At 43.2% G+C, this 25,239-nt stretch overlaps 1 protein-coding gene across 1 annotated transcript in view; it reads left to right on the forward strand.

The window, feature by feature from the left end:
- The window catches only part of syne3 (spectrin repeat containing, nuclear envelope family member 3), a 34,086-nt gene extending 20,524 nt beyond the window's left edge, over positions 1 to 13,562 (forward strand). Inside the window, exons 14-18 of the mRNA XM_079175271.1 lie at positions 258 to 900; positions 2,073 to 2,216; positions 3,212 to 3,397; positions 5,279 to 5,329; positions 10,419 to 13,562. Of these exons, the coding sequence (XP_079031397.1) occupies positions 258 to 900; positions 2,073 to 2,216; positions 3,212 to 3,397; positions 5,279 to 5,329; positions 10,419 to 10,601 (1,207 nt within the window). The 3' untranslated portion in view covers positions 10,602 to 13,562. The remainder of the gene's footprint in view (positions 1 to 257; positions 901 to 2,072; positions 2,217 to 3,211; positions 3,398 to 5,278; positions 5,330 to 10,418) is intronic.
- The last annotated feature ends 11,677 nt before the right edge of the window (positions 13,563 to 25,239 follow it).

Here is a 25,239-nt window from a genome sequence, read left to right on the forward strand (position 1 = left end):
TCATCAGTCACAGTGTTTTGCCCACAGTGCTCCCTCTAGACTGCTCAGTTACTGAAAGTGTTAATGAATGGTTGTTGTACTGAATATTTATGCATGCATATAAACAAACAAATCGATCTTCTTTAAAAGAAGTAATAAAACCTGGTTGAAGGCTAGAGAAATTAGAGGAGCATTGCGTCTTTTCTTGCGTTTGTGCCGCGTCAGACTTTGAAGTGAGTTATGGAGACACTTAACCCGTCTCTTCCTTTATCTCCCAGGCTGCTGAACAGTTCCACAGAGCAGACACAGTCTGAGTCATGGAGAGTTGGAGGCCTGTCTGCAGACATCGCATCCCCGACAGTAGAGCTCAGTCTGGGGGAGGGAGCCAGTCAGGGCAGGGCAGGAGGCTCCAGGAGCCAGAGAGGCCGACAACGAGACGAGCCAGCTGGGATGTACGGAGCCTTGGCCGGCTCTGGGTCTGGAGGGGGAGGAAGGAGCCTGGAGGGAGAGGCGGGAGAGGGGGTGACGACTGGGCAGGGTGGTCAGATCCAGGGCCGCGGTGAAAGTCACCTCGTTCTGGCTGGACAAGACGATCAACACGTGAGCCCACCCAGGACGGGCGAGGACAGCGGACTCTCCTTTAAAGGCGACCAAGTAGATTCCTCCGCTTGGAGAATTCGCAGCAGAGCAGGCCAGAAAGGTTCCACTGAAAGCCTTGACAGAGATAAATCCACGGGGGGCGGCAGCAGCATCTTGGCTGGAGCCAGAGAGGGAACATCGCTAACCTCAAAGGTCGGCTATAGTGAGGGGCTACGAATGAGCTCTGGTGAAGGCAGCATGGAGACAGGAGGAGGCGCGTTCATGCTGTTCAGAAGGGACCCGACCAAGACATCATCAACACCACCAACTCAACACCCAGTGGTATGCTTGTGCAGGGTTCATACTTCCCGCCCCTTGGTTAAAATTGTAGAGTAGCAATCTGGACTGTTCTTCTCTGTACATTTCATTTCATAGTTTACGTTCAGGGATGAAGTAAATGTTCCTCCACTCAGACACACAGGAATACTAAAGGGTTGTGTCTTTCCTTCCTCTATGTTGTGCAAAATACTTCACCGTAACTGAAACACTCAGTTCACCCCCAAACTGATCCAGTGAACTGATTCAAGCTGCTGAAAGTACTTAATGACGACATCGCTCTCTAGGCCTCGCAGTCAACTTCTCTCCCATTAGTCTTTTATTCAACAAACCAGAATGTTCCAGCGCAGTGGTTCATTGTTTGTACTGATAAGTCAACAGGAAGGATTTTTTTCTTGTCCCTGTGTCAGAAATATCCAACCTCAAGTCATGTATAATTGGCTATGGGGATAAAAAGTTAATGAGAAATGGTCCATAAAAAATTAAAACCCCCCCTGGCTGCCTGTCAAGGCTGAATCCCATGTCCCATGTCTTTCCAGTTTTAAGCCTGGCTCAGGCTGATTCCCCCCTCCTGACAATCAGAGCACAAGTCCAGTCCGAGACCTTGGTTGGTACCGATGTTCGGCCCAGATTATCTGGTAACGTGACGGGTTTACAGATCCAGTGTTAAACCCCCTGAACCCGTTTGCAGTCCAGTCGCAACCGCCCCAAACAGAATGTTTGATATTTAGGAGGATCTGGATGATAACTGTTATGATTAATGTCACGAGAGAGACAAGTCTGCTCCAATGAGACGGACATGAACGAAAGGACCTCCCAAAATGTGTGTGTGTATGTTTAAGATTTGAGAGAAGAACATCTTGTGTGTGTAGTGCAACCCAATTTCAACATCGGTTGGGATTTTTCTAACTAGTCTGAACCCGGCTTTAGTTGTAGGATATCGGTGGGCTCTGAATGGCTGTAATCACCTTTGCACCCATTTTACTACAAATAAAATCAATAGGAAAACCAAGAAGCACAGACATCTGGTGACAGACGACCTTCCTCACAGTCCATACATGTGCCAAGTATTGCCACTCCAAATCTGAAACAGGGCGCAAAGTGACGGCTTACTGGTTGATAGTGTTAGGGTGTGTTGTGCAAGAGTTTTATGAGTTGTTTGGGGTCTTTTTTTTTAGGGGGGCACAGGAGAGTACAGATCCAGGAGGAGGGAGTTTGAGGCCTGGCTGTCCAAAGAGAATGAACTGCTCTCAGGGATCTTCAGCAGCAAGGGAGCAACACTCGGCGCCAAAGAAGTCAAGATCCGACAGGACACACTCACGGTGAGTTTCTGTTGACGTTAAAACACTGTCACAGCTCAGTCTGTAGTTGGAGTATGACCCTGCAACCCTGGCCCTGCTTATATGCTACCAATAGGGTGCTAACTTTGACATCAGATCCAGCGCCACTGACAGTGATGTAATAACAGATTAAGTGGAAGTGCACTTCCAGTAATTAATGAGGTCAAGTACCCCGGATCCCATTTTACAGATAACCTAATAGATGATTATATCAATAAAACACACGGCAAGGCACTGCTCTGTCTGCCACCTGTGGTTCCACTCATATATCTGTCTGCAGGAATGTGCCCACATGTCAGGCAGTGATAGGAACGTGCACTGCTAAATCCTACCAAAAGCTCCACGTCCGTATGTGCTTCCTGAGAATGACTGACTCTGACAAGTGATGTAAGACACATGTACATAGAGTCTGAACTGAACTGACGTTTGTATTGGTGCTAAAGAAGAACCCGAGCTTCCTGTCACTGTGCTGTGAATACTGATGCAACACAACCACGGCTGCTTGCTGCTGCTGAGGATTCTAGAAAACACAGCAGCTGTTTTTGTTATCTTCTGCTCAGTATTGTATAAGTGTTAAAGGGTCATTTCCTTATGTTTTTGTGTCAAATACTCTTTTTCCACCGTAATTAGCGTGTATGGCAACTGTGAGTATGCCGTGATGTTGCACAGGCATACTCACAGTTTGTTTATTTGTTCCCTTGTTTGTCACATTCAACATCTTGGATGCGCCGGCCCGAGCTGTAATGTAATCCTTCAGGCACCGTTAATGTACGTCCACTAAAAAGTGCTTGGTCTTGCCACTGACAGGCTCACACTGTTCATCATGGAAAGAAACCTACAGAGAAACAAAAAAGCACCTTCACACTGACCTCTTGTGGTAAAGGTTTAGTTGCACCTCATGCTGCTTGTCGTTCAGACACCAGGAATGTCCTGTTCTAGTCCACTCTCCTAAAAGTCTCTGCTGTGTCCTGGTGCAGGCTCTGAGGGCAGGAGTGGGCTGGGGTCAGGAGCAGTTCCAGCTGTTGCTCCAGGAGAGTCCAGGCGGCGAGGCTGGTTCTGGACCGGCAGAGGACGTGAGTCTGGAGGAACTCCGCTACCGCTGGATGCTCTACAAGTCCAAACTAAAGGACGTGGGAGACGTCAGGTCCAGGGCCAGTGCCAAGGTGAGAGCAGAGCCTTCCTTTTAGCATCGTGGACTTCACAGAGGATTCCTTTTAAATGCTTTTTGTGGATGTAAGCAATAATCCTAAACAGGAGGTAGAGTAATCTCATTGCTCATGGGAACCCTGGCAGAGCCAACCATTGTACTTCAGTCAACGCTAAACTCAGAAAGTCCACTACACGTTCTTCAGACTTAGTCTTGATTGCTCTCATTGGGCCTCATGCGAGAAACTCTTTGATTGGTTCTTCAGTGGTTTGTTTGAGGGAATCAGGTGAACATGATGCCACATTCACCAATGTTCTTGTGTTTTGAATTGTCTCACTCCTATGACCAGACCTGTCATAGGAGTCATGTGACATCAGTCTGCTGTTAGCCAAGCCTCAGTCTGAGCACTCATCGGTTGTATATTTCTTCATAACTTTGACACAGTTTTGAGTGTGAAGATTACACTTCATAATTATGTTGACATTATCAAATTATAGACTATTATCATTCTAAATGCATGCATATGGGCTAACCATATCACCATTGGCTATTGATGCTATTCAAACATGAATACGAACATCTTAAATCATTTGTCATCGAGACGTTTTTTCACATGGAACCCTTTCCTCTTTATTTCACTGACGTCATTAACAGCTCTCGTTATTTGTCCCCATTCCTGATGCTGATTCATATCACAGACCTTTCTGTATGGATCTCCTCAAGCAGGACTTTAATTATTATTGGCTGTTGAGGCTGCTGTATCTGGGAGTCTTTCTGTCAGTCTCACTCTGTCATTGGTTGACGTCTGAGATGCCTTCAACATCCTGTCTCTGAAGTGAATGACATCAGTTCTGAGTCAGATTTAGACCATTCACAACACAAGTGTTAGCTTGATGTAGGCACAAATCTTTTTCACATGGTTTTGTCATAAACAATGAGGAGCATGTCGGCATATAGTTGCTGGTGTGACTGGATGTGTCCAACCACATAAAGGTAAATGTCATTATAATTCCTGATGCTCCAATCCAACTGTTGCTCTCCTGTTACCATGCAAACATTGCAGAGTAACGTTGGAAAAGAGATAAATATGCATCGACTTTCCTGCAGTCCAGCACTGACCCTGTGAGTTCATACTACAGCTGCACGACCCGAGCGTTCTCAGGTTCAGCTCTGGTTACAGGCAAATAGAGACGTGTTGAATGTATGAAGCTTTTGTCAGCTCGTGTATCCTGTGTCCTATACATTTGTGTATTTGATCATTTTAATCGGATAATCGTGCATGCGTGGGAAACAGAAATAAAAGTGACGGAGAATTGGTGCCGGTGATAATAGAGAGGTTTCTGTGTGTAAACACTGAGATACAGGGTTTACTACAGAATTACTACGTCTAGATCGCAGATCACATGTAGGTTGACGGGTCTTTCTATAATGTCTGCAGTGAGTGTAATGGTATGTTAAATGTTTACATCCTTGTTTCCTGCATTTGTTGTTTGTGTTGCAATTTGAGCTTCTGGGAAGCAGCAGAATTATCAAATCTGATCTGAAACAAATCTTAAATCCAGAGCACAGATATTTTGGAAACTGCCTATAAATGGGTCCTCGTGCGTTACCTGACGTGTCCTCACTGGAATGTGTTGTCACAGGATTCCCACTTTAGGTGCACCGATGTGTTCTTCCTCCACACGGTGGCGGTGTAACACCATTTAGAGCTCTGCTCGCACAGTCACTCTGTAAAGTAGCTGCTGCTCAGTGGACTTACTGACGTGTTCTCCAGATGTGGTGGAACCAAATAAAAACAATTGTTTGCACAATCTCATGTGATTTGTAAGAGCCATCCATGTGGTTTGAACTTTGAACAGGGTTGAGGTGTATAACTCTGTGTTTTATATCTCTGCAGAGAATCCAAGCCAAACAAGAGGAGCCGGCCTTCGCAGCCAAAGTGCAAAAGGTAACACCAAAACTATTAAGTGTTTTTAAAAAAGATGGGGTCACCATAACTGGACAGCACAATCGTGGCATGATGCTCCACCAGCTAACGAGTAGCACTACTTTACTTGCACAACACGTTCATAGAATCAGCTCATTGTCTGCATTCCACAGTTATTTATCGGTCTATTTTCTGATTAACAGATGTAGTCTGTGTCAGAAAAAGAGCCCGAACTGATGTCTTGTGTCCAACCAACAGTCCCACATCTGTAGAATAATGTATAAGAGAGAGGAGCTTTTGTTGAGCTCATTTGAGGTGTGTTATGGTTGAGGAGCTGCCACTGGCACTATGCACCTGATTGGACGAACACTTTAGCCCGTGGTCCGTCTGCTCCTGACTTTCAAACCAGACAAACATGGCAGCGAGTTTGGAAGTTCACCCAAATGTGTTTCTGAAAAACATTTGAGCCGAGATGTTAGCCATTCAGTTGTTGAATCCGTCTTTATTTTAGATCGACAAGCAGTTAGTTTAAAAGTGTTTCTGCAGTCTCTAGAGGTAAGGAGTCAAGTGGGACGCCTCTGATTTGCATGAAGTAGCTAAGAACTCAACTTTATGCAAATGAGCAGCCGTCAACACTATACCAGAATGCATTGCACGGCTGCTTACATAGACAATGAGATAGTTTAATTCAGAGGAAGTAGAAACATAACGTGTGTTCTATTCTGTCTTGTGGTGGAGGAATTGTGAAGTGCTGAAATTCAAAATGTTTGGGTCTGTCTTAAACCGGCATTGACATATTGAAATTTCCCAGAGGTCTTTGGGCCGTAGAGAGCCGAACACCTGACCTGACCACCCAGGACTGGCATCAAGTCAAGCAAATCAACCCCCCCCTCCATTCATTTAGTGGCTGATGAGCAGATTAAAGTCTGCCCCCTCCCATTGGCCCCCCTGTTGACCCCTCAGACAGCCCAGCAGAAAAGCCCTCCAAACATTCCTGTATGTGTTCACACGGCCTTTACAGGCATCCTTTATCTGCAGGAGAGGGGGCTGATTGTTTTATTGACTAGATGGTCCGTGGAGTCACTACATTTCTCCTTCTCTTCTTGTGCCATGAAACAAAAACACCCACCGTTTAACAGCTACTTATGGCTTCACCACAATAATTGGTGTGCTGGGAAAAAAAGTCTTGAGTTTAAGCTCCTTGTGATTCTTTGTGTCTTTTAAACATAATGTTTGTTCGTCTTGGAATGACAGGCGTCTTTGTGCACTCATCTGCTCAACAATGTACTTCCTGTCTGCTTTGCTACTGTTGGGCTTCATGTCTCTGAAGCTGTCAAAGCCTCTGATAGCTATGCAGTCACCGGTTTATCAGGCTTATTTACCACATTCATCTCGTGTTTACTGGTCCTTTCAGCACACATCCACCAGTATTCTCAGTCTGTGTTTCTGCCAGAGCACAAAACTGATCTGTACCAACGAATGAATAGTTTTTATTTGAACAAATAACTCAGCAATAAATGTCATTATACATTAACGTGTAAAAGAGTCTTCAGCTCTAAGTCAGCATGCTAACATGCTGATGTTTAGCAGGTATGACGTTTGACATGATCGCCGTCTTAGTTTAGCATTTTAGCATGCTAAACATTTGTAACTACAAAATGTAGCTGAGTCTGATGTATTGGACCAGTTGAAATGTTGACCTGATGAGTCATTACAATTCATCCTAAAGGGAACATGAACGTCTGAACTTGATTTGGTAGTTTTCATCCAGTGGTTATCGAGATATATCAGTCCAAACCCTACAATGTTGGCAGGCACAAATCCTACACTTAAAGGTGACACATCATGTTCCTTTTAAGGTTCATGCTTGTATTTTGGGTTTCTACGAGAACATGTTTAGGGGTTAGGCTTTAGGATTTAATGCCAAGTATAATTGGCCCACTACCGCAGCAGCTACTACCCATACAGTCTACGGTGGGGGAAGTCCAGTGCGCTGTTTTTGACGGAGTTGGTAGTTTAGCGTGCCGAGATGTCACCAAAGCGTTGGAAAGTAATGGCTATACACTACACGCCTTTGGCATCTGATAAGAAGTAAATGGGGTGGTGTTGGCACTTTACGCAACTAAATGTTTCCACTCACGTGATGGGCATCAAATGAAGTACACAACAAAATGTATCAAATGAAAAGTACCCTCGATCACTTTCAGGGTACTGCTTTTGCTACTGGTAAGGTTCAAACGATACCCTAAGAAACACATGAACACATACCTTTGTCCTTTGTCATATAGAGGTATCATTAGCTAGTTTCACTTCCTCTTCCATCAATCAGTAACCTTTACACACACAGTCCCACACACTGTGCCTGTACCTCAAGGCTTGTATTTAAACACTTGAAAATGTTTCTTAAGATAAAAGCTGACAAATGTTATCGTTGTAGATTCCTGTTATTCAATCCTAGCCCTCATTTGGTATCACTTAACTCACCCTTGACTCCTATTCTATGGGATTTACTTTAATTTTCAGCACAACTGTTAAACTAATTATGGTAAATGTGGTGGAAGCAGTACTCATAAGGTAACTATAAAAGCACTGGATTTGAGTTATTTTGTGGTGTCCTTAACGAGCTGAACATTTTGATAGTTGAACGGTTTCTGTAGCTTAAAAAATGTGGAAGGAGTTAAGTAGCAAAATACGTACGGAAGAAATAGAAGTTGAAGAAAGAGAAACAGGATAACAATAGTTGGAATGCTGAATCAGCATTCCAACTATTGTTAAGCCCGATGGATTATATACAGTGTGCTTTGTGGCACAAAGGCGGTTTTACTGAATTATATTTCACCGTTGTATGAAGGAACTACAGTTGTTACATTTCTATTAGTGCTACAGAGTGTTGGTGAAATGGATTTTAACAAATTATATTCACACAACCGTCTTACAAAAGCAGCCCGTCGGTTGTCTGGTTGTTTGGTGCCGAGCCTCAGTGAATTGTATCTTTGCAGGCAACAGTTTAGTTTGACATGAAGTTATTTCCAGTGATTCTGTGTGACGCAGTGTTCAGAAGGTGAAAGATGAGCGTAGGCGGTAAACAGGATTCAGAGAGTGTTGGAGCCTGAATCAGTTCACAGTGGTACGTGATGTTTGTGACTCTGTGGGCGGACTGCTTCTGCTTTCATCTTATAACTCTTCAGATTCCCTTTACTTACCCAGGCCTTCTCAATCTACATCTGCCAGTGATTGTTGTTAACAAAATATGTTTGTGAGCTAATGAATATAACATTTAAAAAATCATTGATAAATAGTGAAGAATATGAGGTAGAGTTCTGTCTTAAAGAGACAGGCATTTTGCGGTGTGGTTGCAGATTGCAACCAGCTGAATACGCCTCCACTCACCTCTCCCTCTGCAAGACTGTGGTAACGTGAGCTGCCCACTTTCACCTCGCTCAGCAGCCATCTACACCGCCACGAATCTACGGAGGTCAGATGGCGGCTGGTGGAACCAGGGTTTTGCACTCTGCAGCTCACGTTACCACTGTTTCACATAGAGAGCTGCGGTGGCCTTCAAGTAACGTACAAACATGAAAGTCTCTCTAGAGCCAGTGTGTCGTTCTGGGCTACTGTAGAAACATAGCAGTGCAACATGGAGGACTCCGTGAAGAGGACCTGCTCGCTATGTACATATGAAGGGCTCATTGTAAGATGACAACAACACAACTGTTCTTCATTTCAGGTGGTTGCACACTAATGAAAAGATAGCTCTGAACATTATATTTAATTTCTGCTACTAGATCAACATTAATGTTTACATTGGGGTTTTATGATCATTAAGAGACGAGAAATTGTAGTTTCTACGCACTTTGTAGTTTCATTTATCAGATGCAGAGAAAGAGAATCCAACTCGTTTTGCCAGCAGAAGAGAGACGTACACAGATAGAACTCTTTAAACACCAGCAGCTGTAGCATGTCATCATTGCTTTAGATAAACAAGCAACCGTATCTGAGGAATGTTACACGATGTTACATGCTCTGCAGTCATATCTTATTATGTTATTCCAGTTTAAACTCATACAGCATGACTGAGGATTGACAAACACAAGTGTTCAATCAACAGTCAACACATATTGTTGATTGTTAAAGTATGAGCAGATACGAGAAAGAGGGAGGCTTTTTATTAGAATTTAATACTTATATACTTCTAAAAACAAGGACTGTAATTTGCGGTACATGCCTGGTTCTCTCTTCCATTGGGTGAATAAAGCTCCCACCAGTGTATTTATGATAAGCCGATCTTTGTCAATCTGATAGGATGCCTCACATGACAACATTTATGTTTCATTCATTTATGTTTCATTCAGCCTTCTCTGTTAAAAGAGCAAAACTATGGAACTGTCTACCAACTGCATTGAAAATGCAACACAATTGTAATGTTTTTAATAGAGGTATTACATCATGGCTAAAAGAGAAACATTGTTCTCACACCTAACACCCTTGTAGACACACATGTAATTTGTGTTTTGTGTATATATAAGCATGGTTGTTGTAAATTAGCGTTGTGCTACTGTGATGTCCATATCAAAGAAAATAAACATAACGTAACATCTGTCACTCAAACTCAAATCATGTTTGGAGGAGGTTTTCCACTGAGGAAAGCCTTCAGCGTTCTTTGCTCTGATAGAGCCGGTGCTATTGCAGCTACACTAACATCGTCCATTCTCTATCTCGTCACACACACACACACACACACACCAAAGTCCCGCCAGCAGCTGCCAGCAGCTCCTCTGATTGGGCCGTGCTCTGGCTTACCGGACACAAAACGCATAAATTAAAGCTTGACTGTTGTGTTTCCGTGTAATACGTGATCCTTCAATTCTCATGAAAATCCAACTTGCTTTTTCTTTTTTTTATGATTTATGATGTCACGACCAATAGGAGAGGGAGAGGCAGGCTGACGGCTAATAATACGTCATATATTACAGTCGAGATGGTAATGGTTCACCCAAAAGCAAGTGTTGGGATGTGAATATCAGTAGAATCAATGTGGGAGTGTGTGTGCATGTGCATTGATGAAAATGCCACAATAAGCTGTAACGTGTTGCTGCTGCTGTCGTTGCAGAAGCCCGGCTTGTGTCGGCGGGTGTGTCGGCTGGCTCTTCCTCTGTGGCTCCTCCTCCTGGCTCTGCTGCTCCTGGCCTTCCTGCTGCCCCTCATGGACGGAGGCAACAGCTGCTCCCTCTCCAACAACTTCGCCCGGTCCTTCAACGTCATGCTCCGGTACGACGGCCCCCCCCCTACATAGGGAGGAGTTATGTCTCACCTGTCCTTTGATCATCATGCCACAAAACGGGACCGGTTCTGTGGCTTTGCGACAAATCTTCATCTCCTTTTAAAAACAATTCAACTAGATTTTGCTAAGACCAATATCATCATCGACTAGAATGGAAGGAATTCTAGAAGAGCACACAATAATGATCTGATAATTATCAAAGTACTTATCACAAAGAATAAGCGTACAGCCTACAATTCCAATGCTCATTCTGAGATTCGTTTTTTTTGTCCCAATTTTAAATATGATCGTCAGCTTTTATCATCTCACTGAGAATAAATTATGGTCAAAGTTCAAAGAACTGTAAAGTGTCAATAGACACATTTTCAAGAAGAATGAAACACACCAAACCTTTTGGAAAAGGCTTCTTATTAACAACAATCTGCACCGTCCACACAGACCTCGTGGACGTCTTCACACCCTTTGTTGGAAAGAAAACAGACACGTGTGTGTGGGGGGGGGACCTCGGAGTGTGTGACAGCGGAAAGGAGCACAGCTCCCTGCTGCATACTAGCTGAGACTACCACTATGTGGAACATGTAGCAGATCCAGACCAAAGACTACAGCAACAGAACTGGACATGACACGGTGAACTGTATACTCCCAGCGGTCCGGCTCAGAAAGCCAGGAGACCTGCAGAGAGTCCCTGAGGTAACTCAATGCTTTTAGCTAATGCTGTACTCATGATATGTAGCAACCTTATACAACTAGTTTGCAAAGAACTACAAAGTGCAGCTTTATCTTTTTAAATTGTTGTGTTTCATCTTTTTAAAGACTTGAATGTGTGTCCCTGGTATTATAAAAATCACCGTATGTCCACACCGAGAGCACCGGGGCCAATCCTTCTGCTGCGATCATTTTTACAGATTTATCGTGTCACCGTAGCATTAGAGCCCCGGTGCTGTGCGGTGCTGCCACATCAGGGTGTGTGGCTGTCTGCACCACATGGACCCTGATCTGCTCCAGTGTGTTGGCTGGACACTAAGAGCGCTAAATTCCCATCAGAAGCCAACAGCCATCGGTCTGACGACAAGAAGTGTCTGGAGGATACGCAGAACATTTCTGGTGCAGTCGGCTCATATCCGGGCTGAGACCTGGTTATTGTTTACAGTCCCGTTAGCCACCGTTGCATCCAGATTCTGTATTCATATGCAGATATCTTGTCATAGATTTTAGATGAGATAGTCCTGCTGTTCCACTAGCAACATGTCATTGAAGGTGGAACATGCTGCTGGGGTCTACTGGTTACACTTTTGTAGCACTTTTAAAGCTGCAGTGTCTGTTCGTCCCAGCTCATGCACCACACCCCATAATAACTGCTCATCTACAGGAGCTCTCTCCTCTCTGCCCATAAGATGTTTCCGCCGTTCAGCCCACCTGTCGTAGATCTCCATTTGACGCTGTTTTTTTAAATGAAGCTAAAAACAGAAATCTTTAAATCAACAACAAACAAAACAACATCCGTGTCGAGACGAATGGAATGAACAGTAAGACTTACTGTTGGGCAGGGTGATGTTCCCAAGCTGGTTCTACTGATATTCCTTAAGTCAGTGTGATTTTACTGGGGAACAGGACCCAGAGAGAGGAAGGGAGACCAAACATTCTCATCCTCATCACAGTGTGGAGACACAGAGGCAACAATTACACATGAAGTATCATTATCACATGATGGAAGATTTACTCCGAAATGTACTGACGGTCGCCCATTGAAGGTGTGTGTGTGTGTGTGTGTGTGTGTGTGTGTGTGTGTGTGTGTGTGTGTGTGTGTGTGCGTGTGCGTGTGCGTGTGCGTGTCCTCTCTTCTGATGACACATTCCCTCGTGGAAACATCCAATGCTCTGATTTATAATCCAGAAGGGCCGTTAGAATAGCAGCTGCTGGCTTGATTCTGTTGGTGGGACACTTGACAGCGTGTCCTTGGTGCTTTTGCACAGAAGCTTCAGATTTGTGATCTTTATTTTGATCCTGTTAAAACTGAGTTCACGACTCATAGCCGCTATCGTGTTGAAGCAGTTCTACTCTGTCCTCTCCTTCACCTGAGAGCTTCCTGAAGGTGCTTCCTCACAGCCTGGACCACAGGTGGCGGTCTGTAAACCTCGGCACCACCCGTGTTCTGTCCTGCACGCTCTCTCTTTCCACATTACACACACACACACGCGCCCCTAAAAAATACACCCAAACACCTCCACACACTGTAGGCTGTTATTGATTTATCATGTTGCTGTGGCAACAGTGACCAAATCAAGCAAACCTAATTCTTCATATGCAGCGATAGACAGTGTCTTTGATTTGCCGCAACTTCGCAAGTACTCCGGCATGTTTCTGAGTTCATGTCACACGTCGCAGTATAATTCACCCTGAAGAGATGAAACTACGATCATCACCATAAAAAGACTCAATCACGTACGCACGCTTTCACTATCGACCCCAAAACATGACTGTACTTATGCTGCATGTTACCGTGTTACCGTGGCCTTAAAACTTTATGTATACCATCCAGTTAATCATTTGTATCGGTGCCATAACCTATGTACCAAGTTAAACATGTAGTGTGTTAGTGCTGCCCTGTGTTCTGCTTATTGCACCGCCCTCCTCTGTCGTGCTCTCTGCCCGTGTGGCGTCGCCTGGCTCCAGCCCTACATTGTGTCCGTTGATAACCTTCTGCAACATGAAGTGACTTGAATCTCCTGAGCACAGCTGGTCCTTTGCAGCCTGTGTGACAGACACACAGAAGAAAGTTTGGGTTCACTCCTTATGCAAAACATGTCCTAAATGCCGGTGTGTGCTCTCAGATGGAGGTGTTAAATATGCTGGTAATGATTGACGAGAGCTTTTTTTTGTGAAACGATTCTATTTTATTTATCTTTTCAAACATATTCAGGAGAGCTTGTATTTAACCGATGTGTTTTATTCTGATGAAATAAAAAAATGAAGTTTGAATATTCTGTGTGATTTGCTTTGAGAATTCTTCTCACTAATGTTGCCAGTGGAGCTATATTCTCCACCAGCGTCATGCTAGCTAGCTAGCTAGCTTGTTAGCTCACTTGGAACAAAGGATTTCATGGGCCAAACGTATATTTCCGCAGGTGGAAATCTGTTGAAATTCAGAATTTTTTTTTTGCTAACCTTTCAGAGGAAACGAAACTTACACCCAGCATCCGACATCAAGTGATACAGTGTACTGTGAAAGTGGACACGGACGTACACGTTGTGCTCACTAAAGCGTGCTATTTGATGCATCACACTACTAACTCCCGCTACCACACGTTCACTCTCTCTGCTCTCCGTGCCCGTCTCCGTCTGTGTTCAGAGTGAGAGTGTTCTCTCTGAATGTGCGCTGCCTCCTACGCCGCTCTCACCTCGGCCTCCCAGCCAGGCCCGCCGAGCTGTGCCGCAATCTGGAGCGCTCGCTCTGCCAAATACACGGAGCAAATAAAACCCTCCCAGAGAAGATTCCTCCTCAAGCTGCAGCGTAGCAGAAACCTGATGTGTTTTTATTATTTTACTCGTTGCAAAAGTTTGTAATACAGGATGAAACTGAATTCATTATTTAGGTGCAACGGATAGCGCTAGTCTCAAACTGGGTAGTGTATTTATTACATTAGCAAGAAGCTATGGTTTAGCGACCAAGAGCGCTGTCTTATCCTTTGTTTGGGGACCTTCAACGATTCCAAACTGTTCTGTGATCAGCTGCTACAATCTGTCTTTAAATTCTGCATCTCTGTATTCTGTACTTTGTCATGATGTGTTTTGTGCTGGGAGACGAACGAACCAAGTAAATCAGCTCATAAGAGGATTACGTTTCAGCAACTGACAAATGCGTAAAAGACCGTGTGGAATATGGACCTGGTCGCAATGACGTCCCCGGTAGGTTCCTGATGAGCTGTTGTGAAGCTCAAAGTGGGCGGATGAGGAAGTTGCCATCCCAGCAGTGAGGACAAAGCCCGTCTCCTGGCTAATCCAACAAATGGTCAAAGAGGTGGATCGTTGGTGGAGCTGTGGTGGCCCAGCAGAGACGAAAGCTAGTGGCGAGCGACCCCAGAGGGCACCCACCTGTTATTCAAAGTTGCCACCAGGTTCTGTCTTAAACCCTGCATTCTCTCTAGTGACCACCAGGGGGCGACTCCTCTGGTTGTATAGAAGTCTATGAGAAAATGACTCTACTTCTCTCTTGATTTATTACCTCAGTAAACATTGTAAACATGAGGTTATGGTCTCAATCTCTAGTTTCAAGTCTTTTTCAATACAGTATGATGTTCATTTAGTAAATGATGGTCCATTTAGAGTCAAACAGACCATAAAGCAGGGGATGCTTTAGGGCGGGGCTACACGGTGATTGACAGGTCGCTGACACTACCAGAGTTGTATACGGCGTCACTACGTCACTCCTCCGCATTCCAAATATGGTCACTTCTGTTCAACATGGCGAGATCCATAATCCAAGATGCCATCACCTCACCGCTATGGACCAATAAGATTGCTTGATTTCGGATACTCGTTTTATAACAAGAAATAGTTTCCCCCTGCTTCCAGTCTTTATGCTAAGCTAGGCTAACCACGTCCTGACTCCAGCTTGAGTACAGAACTGAGCGTTGAATTGTTCCTTTCATGGTGGATGATGCTGTGTCTTCACTAAAACAGCTGTGTCTTTCACTTTCTGCACTCTGTTTGGTCTGTTGCTGCACTCTGTTTGGTCTGCACACAGCTCGAAGCTAATGCTACCTCATTATGGGCTTTACATCCCTCTCTCTTGCAGCATTTAGAACATCCCGGGATATAAACTCTACTTTTAATCTCACTGAGAGAAATCTTTAGGATTTGTGGGTCACAGAGTCCGGCTGTCACATATTTGTGTAAAACACACACCTTACCAACAGCATGAACTGAACATCCTGTATCAGCTGCTGCATGTGATTTATCATTCAGCCTTAAGTAATCTCTCTTGAATTATAGAGCAGCATCTTTTTTTAGATGCACATGCACGTCTATCATTTATGACGCATCATCTGTTAATATTCACATTGTCAGACAGGCCCCTTCAATCAGAACGTCACACATCCCAGCATGCTCTACCAGCATAATTTGGAGACCACTAACTCCCTAACCTTTACTTTTCAGAACACTAAATTATTGTCCATCACCACAGAGGTCTGTAGTTAGATTCCCATGTTGGTACCACTGTCCTTATTGATGGGAAGCCAGTGAGGGATTGTGTCCTTGCTGCTGCAGGACTCCCTAAAAACGTGATATTTCACACGTGGCTTCAGCGAGCTGGTGAGTGCACATTGACGAGTTACGTTAGCTTTGTGTAGGTACTGCTTCTAGTTTGCCCTATCCAGTCATGCTAACATTAGCATAGCATAACACGTGCCCCATATCATGTGCCATGAACATAATGAATGGGATTTACTGTGTGTATATTGCTAAAGTCATACTGTAGACAATAGTCACGGTAACAACTCACTTTCCTGGTGTGCCTCTTGTTTAATGAAGGACTCCACCGGTGTGATTGCTTGTCTCCCGGTGTCAGAGGAGATTTGTAGCATCTTTAGTGTTTTAAAGGACCTTTTCGCACCACGTCCGTAATTATGTCAAATAATTGTCTCACGTTTAAAATAAATACAACCTCATGTTGTGTCGATCACTTCTACGCACCGACTTCAAAACCTTTCCAACAGTGTGTCACATTTAGAAGGATTTATTGGCAGATATTGAACATAATATTCATAACTATGTTTTAATCGGTGTATAATGACCTGAAACTAAGAATCGTTATGTTTTCCTGAGCTTAGAAAAAGCCATTTATATCTGCCTAGGGAGCGGATCGTCTTCCACAGAGTCCGCCATGTTGCGCCGCCATCATGCTTCTACAGCAACCCAGAACGGACAAAACAATGGTCCTAGTGAGAGCCATACACGCTTTACGTTATTTGAAGGTAGGGATGCGTTCCGAAACCCAATATTAATAAACGGCCCCATTATTCATTAACATTTTAGATTTGTTTCTAGTGAGATATTAATGACTTTATAGTGACTTTGCTGTTGTACACATAACTGTTGCTGCTCTAGAAACAACATCTAGTTAGATCTAAATTACAAGTAACTATTAATTCTGTTCTGAATGTATTTGTTTTAAAAATTCTATATTTGTTTTAAAAAGCAATTATTTCGTCATGAATGAGAACAGAATCTTGATTAGAGTAGCTCCTTGTTGTACTAAAATCCTAAAGATAACTCTCTACCTGAAGGCCACCGTAGCTCTCCGACACACTTGGAAAGGGAAGGGCTGAGCTGAGGAGTGTTACGTTGGATGGAATCTGCCACAAACCACTAAGATGCCACTAAATCGTACACACTGTCCCTTTAAAGACCAATTTTGGCAGGTGAGCACAGAACAGCTTGGTGGTACCTAAACAAAGGACGTAGGAAAGATCAGAGAGGTGAGATTGTCCTCTAGGCAGCTAAACCATAGCGCCTTGCTAATGTCCTGTATGAATTGTATGTGACCTTCATCAGGCCTACCCACGCTGCCGTCTTCACGCTCCACACAGCTTCATCGAGTCCAGCTTCAGACAGACACAGTATCAGCTCACTGTGGTCAGCTGCTCGTCAAGTGTTCCTTCCTAGCCGCATGTGGTGAGAGTGCATGGTAACGGCTGCAACTGATGGTGTGTGTGTGTGTGTGTGTTTGTGCGTTCAGGCAGTGACACAACAGATGGACAGGGAGATGGACACCATGGTCGTGACAGGAAGGGGAGGAATTTGTGTGTGTGTGTGTGTGTGTGTGTGTGTGTGTGTGTTAAGCAGAAGTGGGTCAGGAAGTGGATGAACTTGTTCCTGTGTGGTTTGTTATGATTTGAATGTGTGTTGTGAATCATTTATTCTGTTGTCTACGAGACATCAACCCACACGCTATGCAGTTCATAAACAACTGACACTTGGAGGTGTCCACATGGGGTGTTTCTGAATGAGGGGGATGTCGACATCTTTAACGATGCGCCACATGAGCTGCGAGACCCTCGTCTCTGTCACCTCGGACCCAAGCCAATAAACAAACTATCAAAACGCACCATGACCCACGTACAGCCTCCGATTAGTGTCACAGTAAACACCCCTGAAGACTATGACCGATAACTGCTGTTAGTCATTTATAACTGATGACATTGTATGGACCTAGAGGTGGAATGGTGATCCCTATTTGTTTGGAGCTGGTGGCCAGTTGTTAAACATTGCACCTTTAATACATGAAAGAAAAATAAACGTCATGTTTTCCATATGGTTATTCTGTAATTGTAGCTTTGACTGGCACTATATTAATAACCTCCTCTTCTTCTGTAATGGTTTAATGAATGATGATCAAAATGCTCCTCATAGTGACCTGGCAGGAGTGGATGGAAATGCATTCATTCTCATTTTCATTTGCAGGTATTCTTGAAATTCAGTTCAAATTTGGATGGAAACTTGATTTCTTTCTTTCAGTGGGGAAACAAGTTATTTTTGACTTACTTACCATTCTATTGATTTTCTGCCAAAGGCTTATGTGTGTTGATGCTGGACAGGTGGTGGAGAGCGGCTGTGTGAGAACAAGTTGCAAAACAATGAGCTTAAATAAGCTAAAAAAAGCTCCATATAGCTGATGATAATTCTCTGTGATTTCACCTGTTTTACACCACACATGTCATCTCCTCCACATGTACCTACAGTATGCCTGGACCTAGATACAGTTAAATATAGCCTACCCTGCCATGTGTTATCTAGCTCCCGATTGGCTGAGGGCCCTCCAGGCAGTGACTCACTTAACCTGTTTCTCTATTAGTGTAAGAAGGACTAACATGGTCTCTTGCTGCATAGATAGAACGATGGATGGATGGATGGATATTTTTGGGGTTATAACTCACTTCCTGTTTATGTCATCACTGCCAACTCTCTGTCCCAGCCAAACGTTCTGCAATAAATGACATGATGTTCCCGACAAAGTTGAAACATTTTTAAAACATCCACTCGCACTAGAAGAATGTGATACGTTGATTCAGAATCGTGACTCAAGTCAGTTTCTATAAATTATACTTGTGCTCACTAAAGAAAAGGTCCACCAAGAACTTGGCAACCTCCCTTTCTCTCAGTTGACCCCACCTCACCCTCCAGTTCGTTTTGAGTTTGCATCCGGAGGAATGTAACGAGCAGCAGCGGAAACACTGGAGAATTCTCTGGCAGATCATATGGCTCATCAGGGAAACATCAAGATGTCGTGGGCGATGATTGTCTCAAGGTAACTGCACTTAATCCAATGACTACTCTTCCTTTTCAGGTGTGGCTCTGTGATACATGCTCCAGCAACAAAGACAGAAAGACAACAAATTAAAACTGAAATGGAGTGAAGTTCATGGGAGCTACTTGGAGGGGCAAACCATCAAAACAGTGATTACAAGTGAAATTTCTTTATTCAACTATTGCCATGAAAATGTTACAAATATTCAAAGTACCCAGTGGATTCATTCATATCTTGACATTTACTAGATGGACTAGTACAGTCTCACTTGTTCCAATGGTTTTTGACCACCAGCTTCAGCTGTACTTAGCTAATTGTTGGAATGCTGATTCAGCATTCTTCTGATGATTCTTTTTGATATCTTTTACACTTTTTGAACTGTCACATTGTAACTTTCATGATTTTTTCAGTCCTTTTCTGACTTTATAATGGTTGTGTATTGTGCAGCTCAGAGTGCGTGATGTCATTGCCAGAGTGAAGAGGAGCATCAGAATCTTGTGAAAAAAATATTTATATTTTGCCACCATTTCCACAATTTTCTTCATGCATCATTTTTTTGATGAAAGTTTAGCTAATCTTGTCCTGGTCTGGACAAATGACTGTGGAATCCAACAGATTTAAACATTTGGCCACAGCAGCTTCAAAGTGAGAGGAAGTCTAACTTTCTGCTCCATAGAGACCAATGTTAATACTCCAAGAACATCTTGCACAGACAACCGTACAGCATTTCTAGATCGCCACTGAAGCCACATTTTTTACACTACAGACACAATTTTCACATGATTTGTTCATCAAGTCATCAAGTCAACTATTACTTTTTGATTCAGCTTTCTAATATATTTAACAATTTAACTTTTATGATTTTTTCAGTCCTTTTCTGAGTTTGTAATTGGTGTGTATTGCACGGAATTAGAGTTAGAGTGGGTGGGCTGATTACCGTTAGAGTGGAGAGGAGCTTGAAAAGTATTCTGTAATTTTTCCAAACTTGCTGGCATTCCCAACATTTTCACTCTTCATACACCATTGTAGGTCAAAACGTAGGAAAGTTTGTGGTGGTCGCAGTAATTCTGTTGCAGTCCTGCTGCTGCGTCATGTTATCTCTGACGTATTGGGGAGGAGGGACACCTGCCACCTGGGGGACATGCTGGACATCCTGCTGGAGATGTCTCTCCCTCACAGCAGTCTGTTCTGCATTCTTCACAGCACATTCACGGTTCTTCCTCGTCAGTGGCTGCAGCCGCTCACGTTTCTCAGCTGCCAGGGAGTCATTGAAGTTATTCAGCTGGATTCTTTCTTCTCTGGCCCTGAGCCTTTAATTTCACTTCTTCTAGGGCCAACCTGCATGCCTCCTCGTTCTGAGCCTAATGCCACGCCAAGTCGCTCGGACGCTCTACCTCTTTCTTCTGCTGTGTGAATTCTAAATGGTTACTCCTACTACAACATCTGCTGTTGCTACTACTACTCCTATAACTACCTCTACCGCTACTACTAGTACTAATACTTCTTCTAATGCTACTAATACTTCTACTAATAATACTACGACTACTGCTATTACTACTACTATCACAACAACAAATACTACAACTACTACTATTACTACTACTGCTATTACTAGTAAAACTACTACTACTACTGCTATATTATTGCTACTACTCTTACTACAAATACTGCTATTACTGCTACCACCATTACTACTATTACTATTACTACTACTGCTATTACTATTACTACCAATACTATGATTACTACTACTACTACTGCTATTACAACTACTACTACTACTACTACTACTATTACCACTGCTACTACAACTGATATTACTGCTACTACCAATACTACTATTACTACTACTCCAATTACTACTACTACTACTATTTTAACTACCACTACAACCACTACTACTGCTATTACTACTAATAATAATAGTTTTACTATTACTACTATTACTACTACACCACTACCACTACTACTTTGACTACTATTACTACTTTGACTACTATTACTACTTTGACTACTCATCGAATCGTTTAGCTTCAAGCTTTTCCTGCATTGTAATTCATTTTTTAGCTTCTTTAGATAATACAGTTTAGCTTCCAACTCTGCCAGTTATACATTTCAACTTCTAGGTTTTTCAGCAGTGCAGTTCAATGCATTTAGGCTTTCACAATTTAAAGCTTTTTTTACATTTTTGTATTTTAAAAATTTCTTTGCGATTAACTTCAGCTTTCAGCATTCCAACGCATTTTCTGCAGAAATGTTAAAAGCCACTAGGAGTCAAAGCGTAACTTTTTTCAGCAAACGTACCCATTCAAATCCGAAATTAAGTCACAGATAATAATCAATCTAAGAGCCCAATATGATCACAATCCTAACACAATTCACTTCCCAGCAATGATCTTAACAGAGAGGAATAGAGCTGAAACAAGTGGTTTAATAACCACAGATAAAGTGCCTGTACACAAATTTCTCTCTTTTTAGAAGATGAGAACAATATTATATCACAGGTTTTTTCACCCTGAATGAACTAAATTTAAAGCTGCATGGCAATTCAGTGAAATACATTTTTCTAAAATTAAGTACTTTATTTTAAAATGTACATTTTTCAAAAGCTTTCTGTTATGTCATTTTTTCTTTAAGCCCTTATTGTACTTCAACCGAGAGAAGAACATTGATTTATTATTAGATTATATATTATTTATAATTTATCCAGTTCAATTTGAAATCTGACAACGAATATTGTTGAGATATTATTCAATTGAACCTTTATTTGATTTGACAGTCAGTTGTTGACTACATACAGACGTTAGTACAACTGTTGGCTAATTCAATATATATGGGACTAAATCATAGCGCAAGTTAGACATTATTGTGATGTTATGGACTTTTGCATGAGGAAATTCTCTCTAACTGGACCTCGCTGAACTGTAGGCTGAGGCTTAGTGCAGCGAGGCTCGAGATCGCATGCCATTAAAAAAAAACGAGATGTTAGCCTATTGTGACCGAGCGTCCTGGGTTCGTGTATTGGGGGCACACTTATAAGAGGGTAATAAGCGGAGTCGGGAGACCAGACATCTCGTTCACTCCACGGCTTCTCTCTTTATTTTTGTTCCCCCCCTTCGACCAGAGGCGAGAGATTCTTTTCCTCTACGGCAACCCTGAAGGGACATATCATCTCTAATACAAAACGATACACATAAGACAGTCTGTTAAACTATCATCATCCATCCTCCCTATGGCATTGGCCACTTGATTGACGTACAGGGCAGCCAGTCTGAGATCACGTCTTTTCTAACCACACATGCGCAGTCAACCGCACAGGCTACTGCAAAACTCTGGCGAGCTAATTAGTTAGCCTTCCAATTTATTTCTACTGAAGAAAGGGTATAACAATGAGTGGGGGGTAGCTGGACCAAGTAAGAAACCAAAAACCTACCACTTCCATGCGGAATGGGAGGACTTTTTTTTCACAATGTCATTTTCGAAGTGCGTTTGTCTGATCTGCCATCGCTATTCCAAAGAAGGGAAATGTGGAGCGGCATTTTCTGACTGTTCATAAAAACTACGACACTGACTTCCCGCCGAAAAGCGAGCTGAGAAAGGTGAAGGAACTAAAACCACAGTTGTCCGGACAGCAGTCATTTTTCTCACAGCTGACTTCAAAATCGAAGGCTGCCACCGAAGCATCGTTCCGGGTGAGTCACTCCATCGTTAAGCACAAGAAGTCCTTCCAAGATGGAGAGATGATAAAAGAGGCATTCGTTGAAGCAGCTGACTTGTTGTTTCGGGACTTTAAAAACAAACCGGAAATATTATCGTCAATCAAAGCTCTCCAGCTATCAAGAAGTACAGTTACACGTACACGTGTGAAGTGTGGCCGATGATTTGACACAGCAGCTTTGGAAGGACATCGCGGACGGCGAGTGTTTCTCACTGCAATTGGACGAGTCTACGGACGGAAGTGATACAGCCCAGTGGTGCAGTTCTATTCGGATGGTGTTTACAGATATGACTGCAAACGAAGAGCTGTTAACAATACTGTCCATGAAAGAACACACTCGGGGAGAGGACATTTTTCAGTCTTTAGAAAACTTTATTGACAAAACCCAGCTCCCAGTGTGCAAAGTGATGTCAATCACCACGGTCGGTGCGCCCGCAATGGTTGGCCGCTCGAATGGATTTATTGCCAAGTGCAGGGAGGACGATGCTTTCCCCGACTTCCTTAATTACCACTGCATAATACACCAACAAGCATTATGCGCTAAACATGAAAGAGATAATGGATGTGGAAGATGGCCTGCTCTATTCGAGCGAGAGCTCTTCAAAGACGACTGTTCCGTGCACATCTGGAGAAGGCCGACTGTGACCACTCTTGAGTTCTTGCTACATACTGATGTGAGATGGCTTAGTAGGGGGAAATTCCTGCAGAGATTTCGAGAGCTCTGTCCGGAGATAAAGGAGTTTCTGTTGTTAAACATGCAGAATACATCCAACTAAATGACGATCAGTGGCTGCTAGACTTGGCATTTTTAACCGATCTGACCAACATGTTGAATGAGCTTAATTTAGAGCTGCAAGGAAAAGACAAAACCGTGGTCAATATGATCAGCTCAGTTAATGCTTTCAAATGAAAAATGCAACATCAGTCCTCAAAGCTGCAGTGCCATGATTTGGGGAACTGGAGACACAACGGAAGGCGTGTGCGCAACTTGACAGTGTGCGCTACACAGAGCAGATTGACAAGTGTCTGTCAGAGTTTGACAAACGCTTTAGAGACTTTGCTTTACTCGAGCCAGTCGCTACATGCATGTGCTGCACATTTCAGGAAGATATTGAGGTTGATTCACTCGCATCAAAAAATTGCACCGCTGTTTCACCTGAACTTGTCTGGAGTGGAGGATGAGATTCTGACACTGCAAGCATGACATACAGCTGAAGTCCAGGGCTCATGGACAGTTACGGAACTTACTCGCAGAGGAAAAGTACCCAAACATGAGGAAATGTGCTACCTTCTTGACTGCATTATTCAGCTCTACATATGTATGTGAGTCAGCCTTTTCCCACATGAAGAACTAAACTAAACTACCTGTCAAAGCCCTGCTTCCAAGGCAAAAGAACATGAATCAAATCACCAAAATATAATTAACAGAGAGGAAAGACTGCCAAAAGCGTTGACATCATTTGTATGTTTGTGTTGTTTAAAATGTGACCATGAGGGCACTTTATTTGAGGTGACACACCCGATCAGGCTGCACGTTTTGATGTATTTTAACGCATGTGTTGGCAACGCAGTGGGAGGAGAAGCGCGGCGAAAATCAAATCGAGGGGGAAGATGGAGAATAAGAAATAAGCCCCTCAGGATTATAGTCAGTGTTCTGTGCTTTACAGCCTTGTTGTGTCAGAGCCACACTGAATAACATTATCCTTTATTAGTCCCACAGTGGGGATATTTGCAAGCATCACAGAGTTTTTAGTGAAGTTTTATAATCTGGAAAGAACAGCTTTTTGCCAATCAAAACAATGAGAACACACTCACTAAATGTGTCCCAGTTGTTTTCATCAGAGAGGCGGCAGCGGCGGAGCAGCATGCAGAGCCATTTTACACGGTGACCTGATGAGTTATGTTGAGTGCTTGTTGTAATACATTAAATCGTAAGAAATGCATTGTTCCGGTGGAAGTACCGCAGTGTGATTTGATTATTTGTTGAACGGCCGGGTGCAGTGAAATGTGCCAGATGGCCTTTAAACTGATTACTCCAGATGATATCTGCTGGCGGGCCTCTGAATTCAGCTCACCGAAGATTAGGATCCACTGTAAGGTTGATTCACTGCAGTGATTTGTGGGTTTTTTTTCTCAGTGGGAAGATGATCACTTTGCTCTCTGAAATAGTTACGTAACATCTGCCTCTGCTGTGTTATGTGTGGGCAGGGGTGCACTGACTCCGCTTCCGAGAGGGGGAAATAACCTCCTATCACACTGCAGTTAATGTGGGTCAGCATGCAAATGAGCTTATAAAATCTGCTTCTCTCTCATCTGTATTTATTTATAGAAATCCCCGTTTGTGTATTAGCTTGTGTGGGTTTCTCCGTGTGGGTGAGAGTGGAGGCTGGTCCTTGAAAAGTTTTTGTGAAAGAAATGATTAGATATCGGGCATAGGGTTCCTCGCGGTCTCCTTTTATCATCTTATCTTCGTGGTGAACAATACACATTGTCTGTTTTAAATGTAGCTGGACTCTGCTTTACATTCCAGAGCCTTTTTCGTGAACCTTCCCAGAAATAGTTTTAGTAATTTATATTTTGTGAAATATGCTTATCTGCTTCCTCTCTGAGAGTGCGATCAGAAG

Source organism: Pholis gunnellus (assembly GCF_910591455.1).
Source record: "Pholis gunnellus genome assembly, chromosome: 15".
NCBI classification, from domain to species: Eukaryota; Metazoa; Chordata; class Actinopteri; order Perciformes; family Pholidae; genus Pholis; species Pholis gunnellus.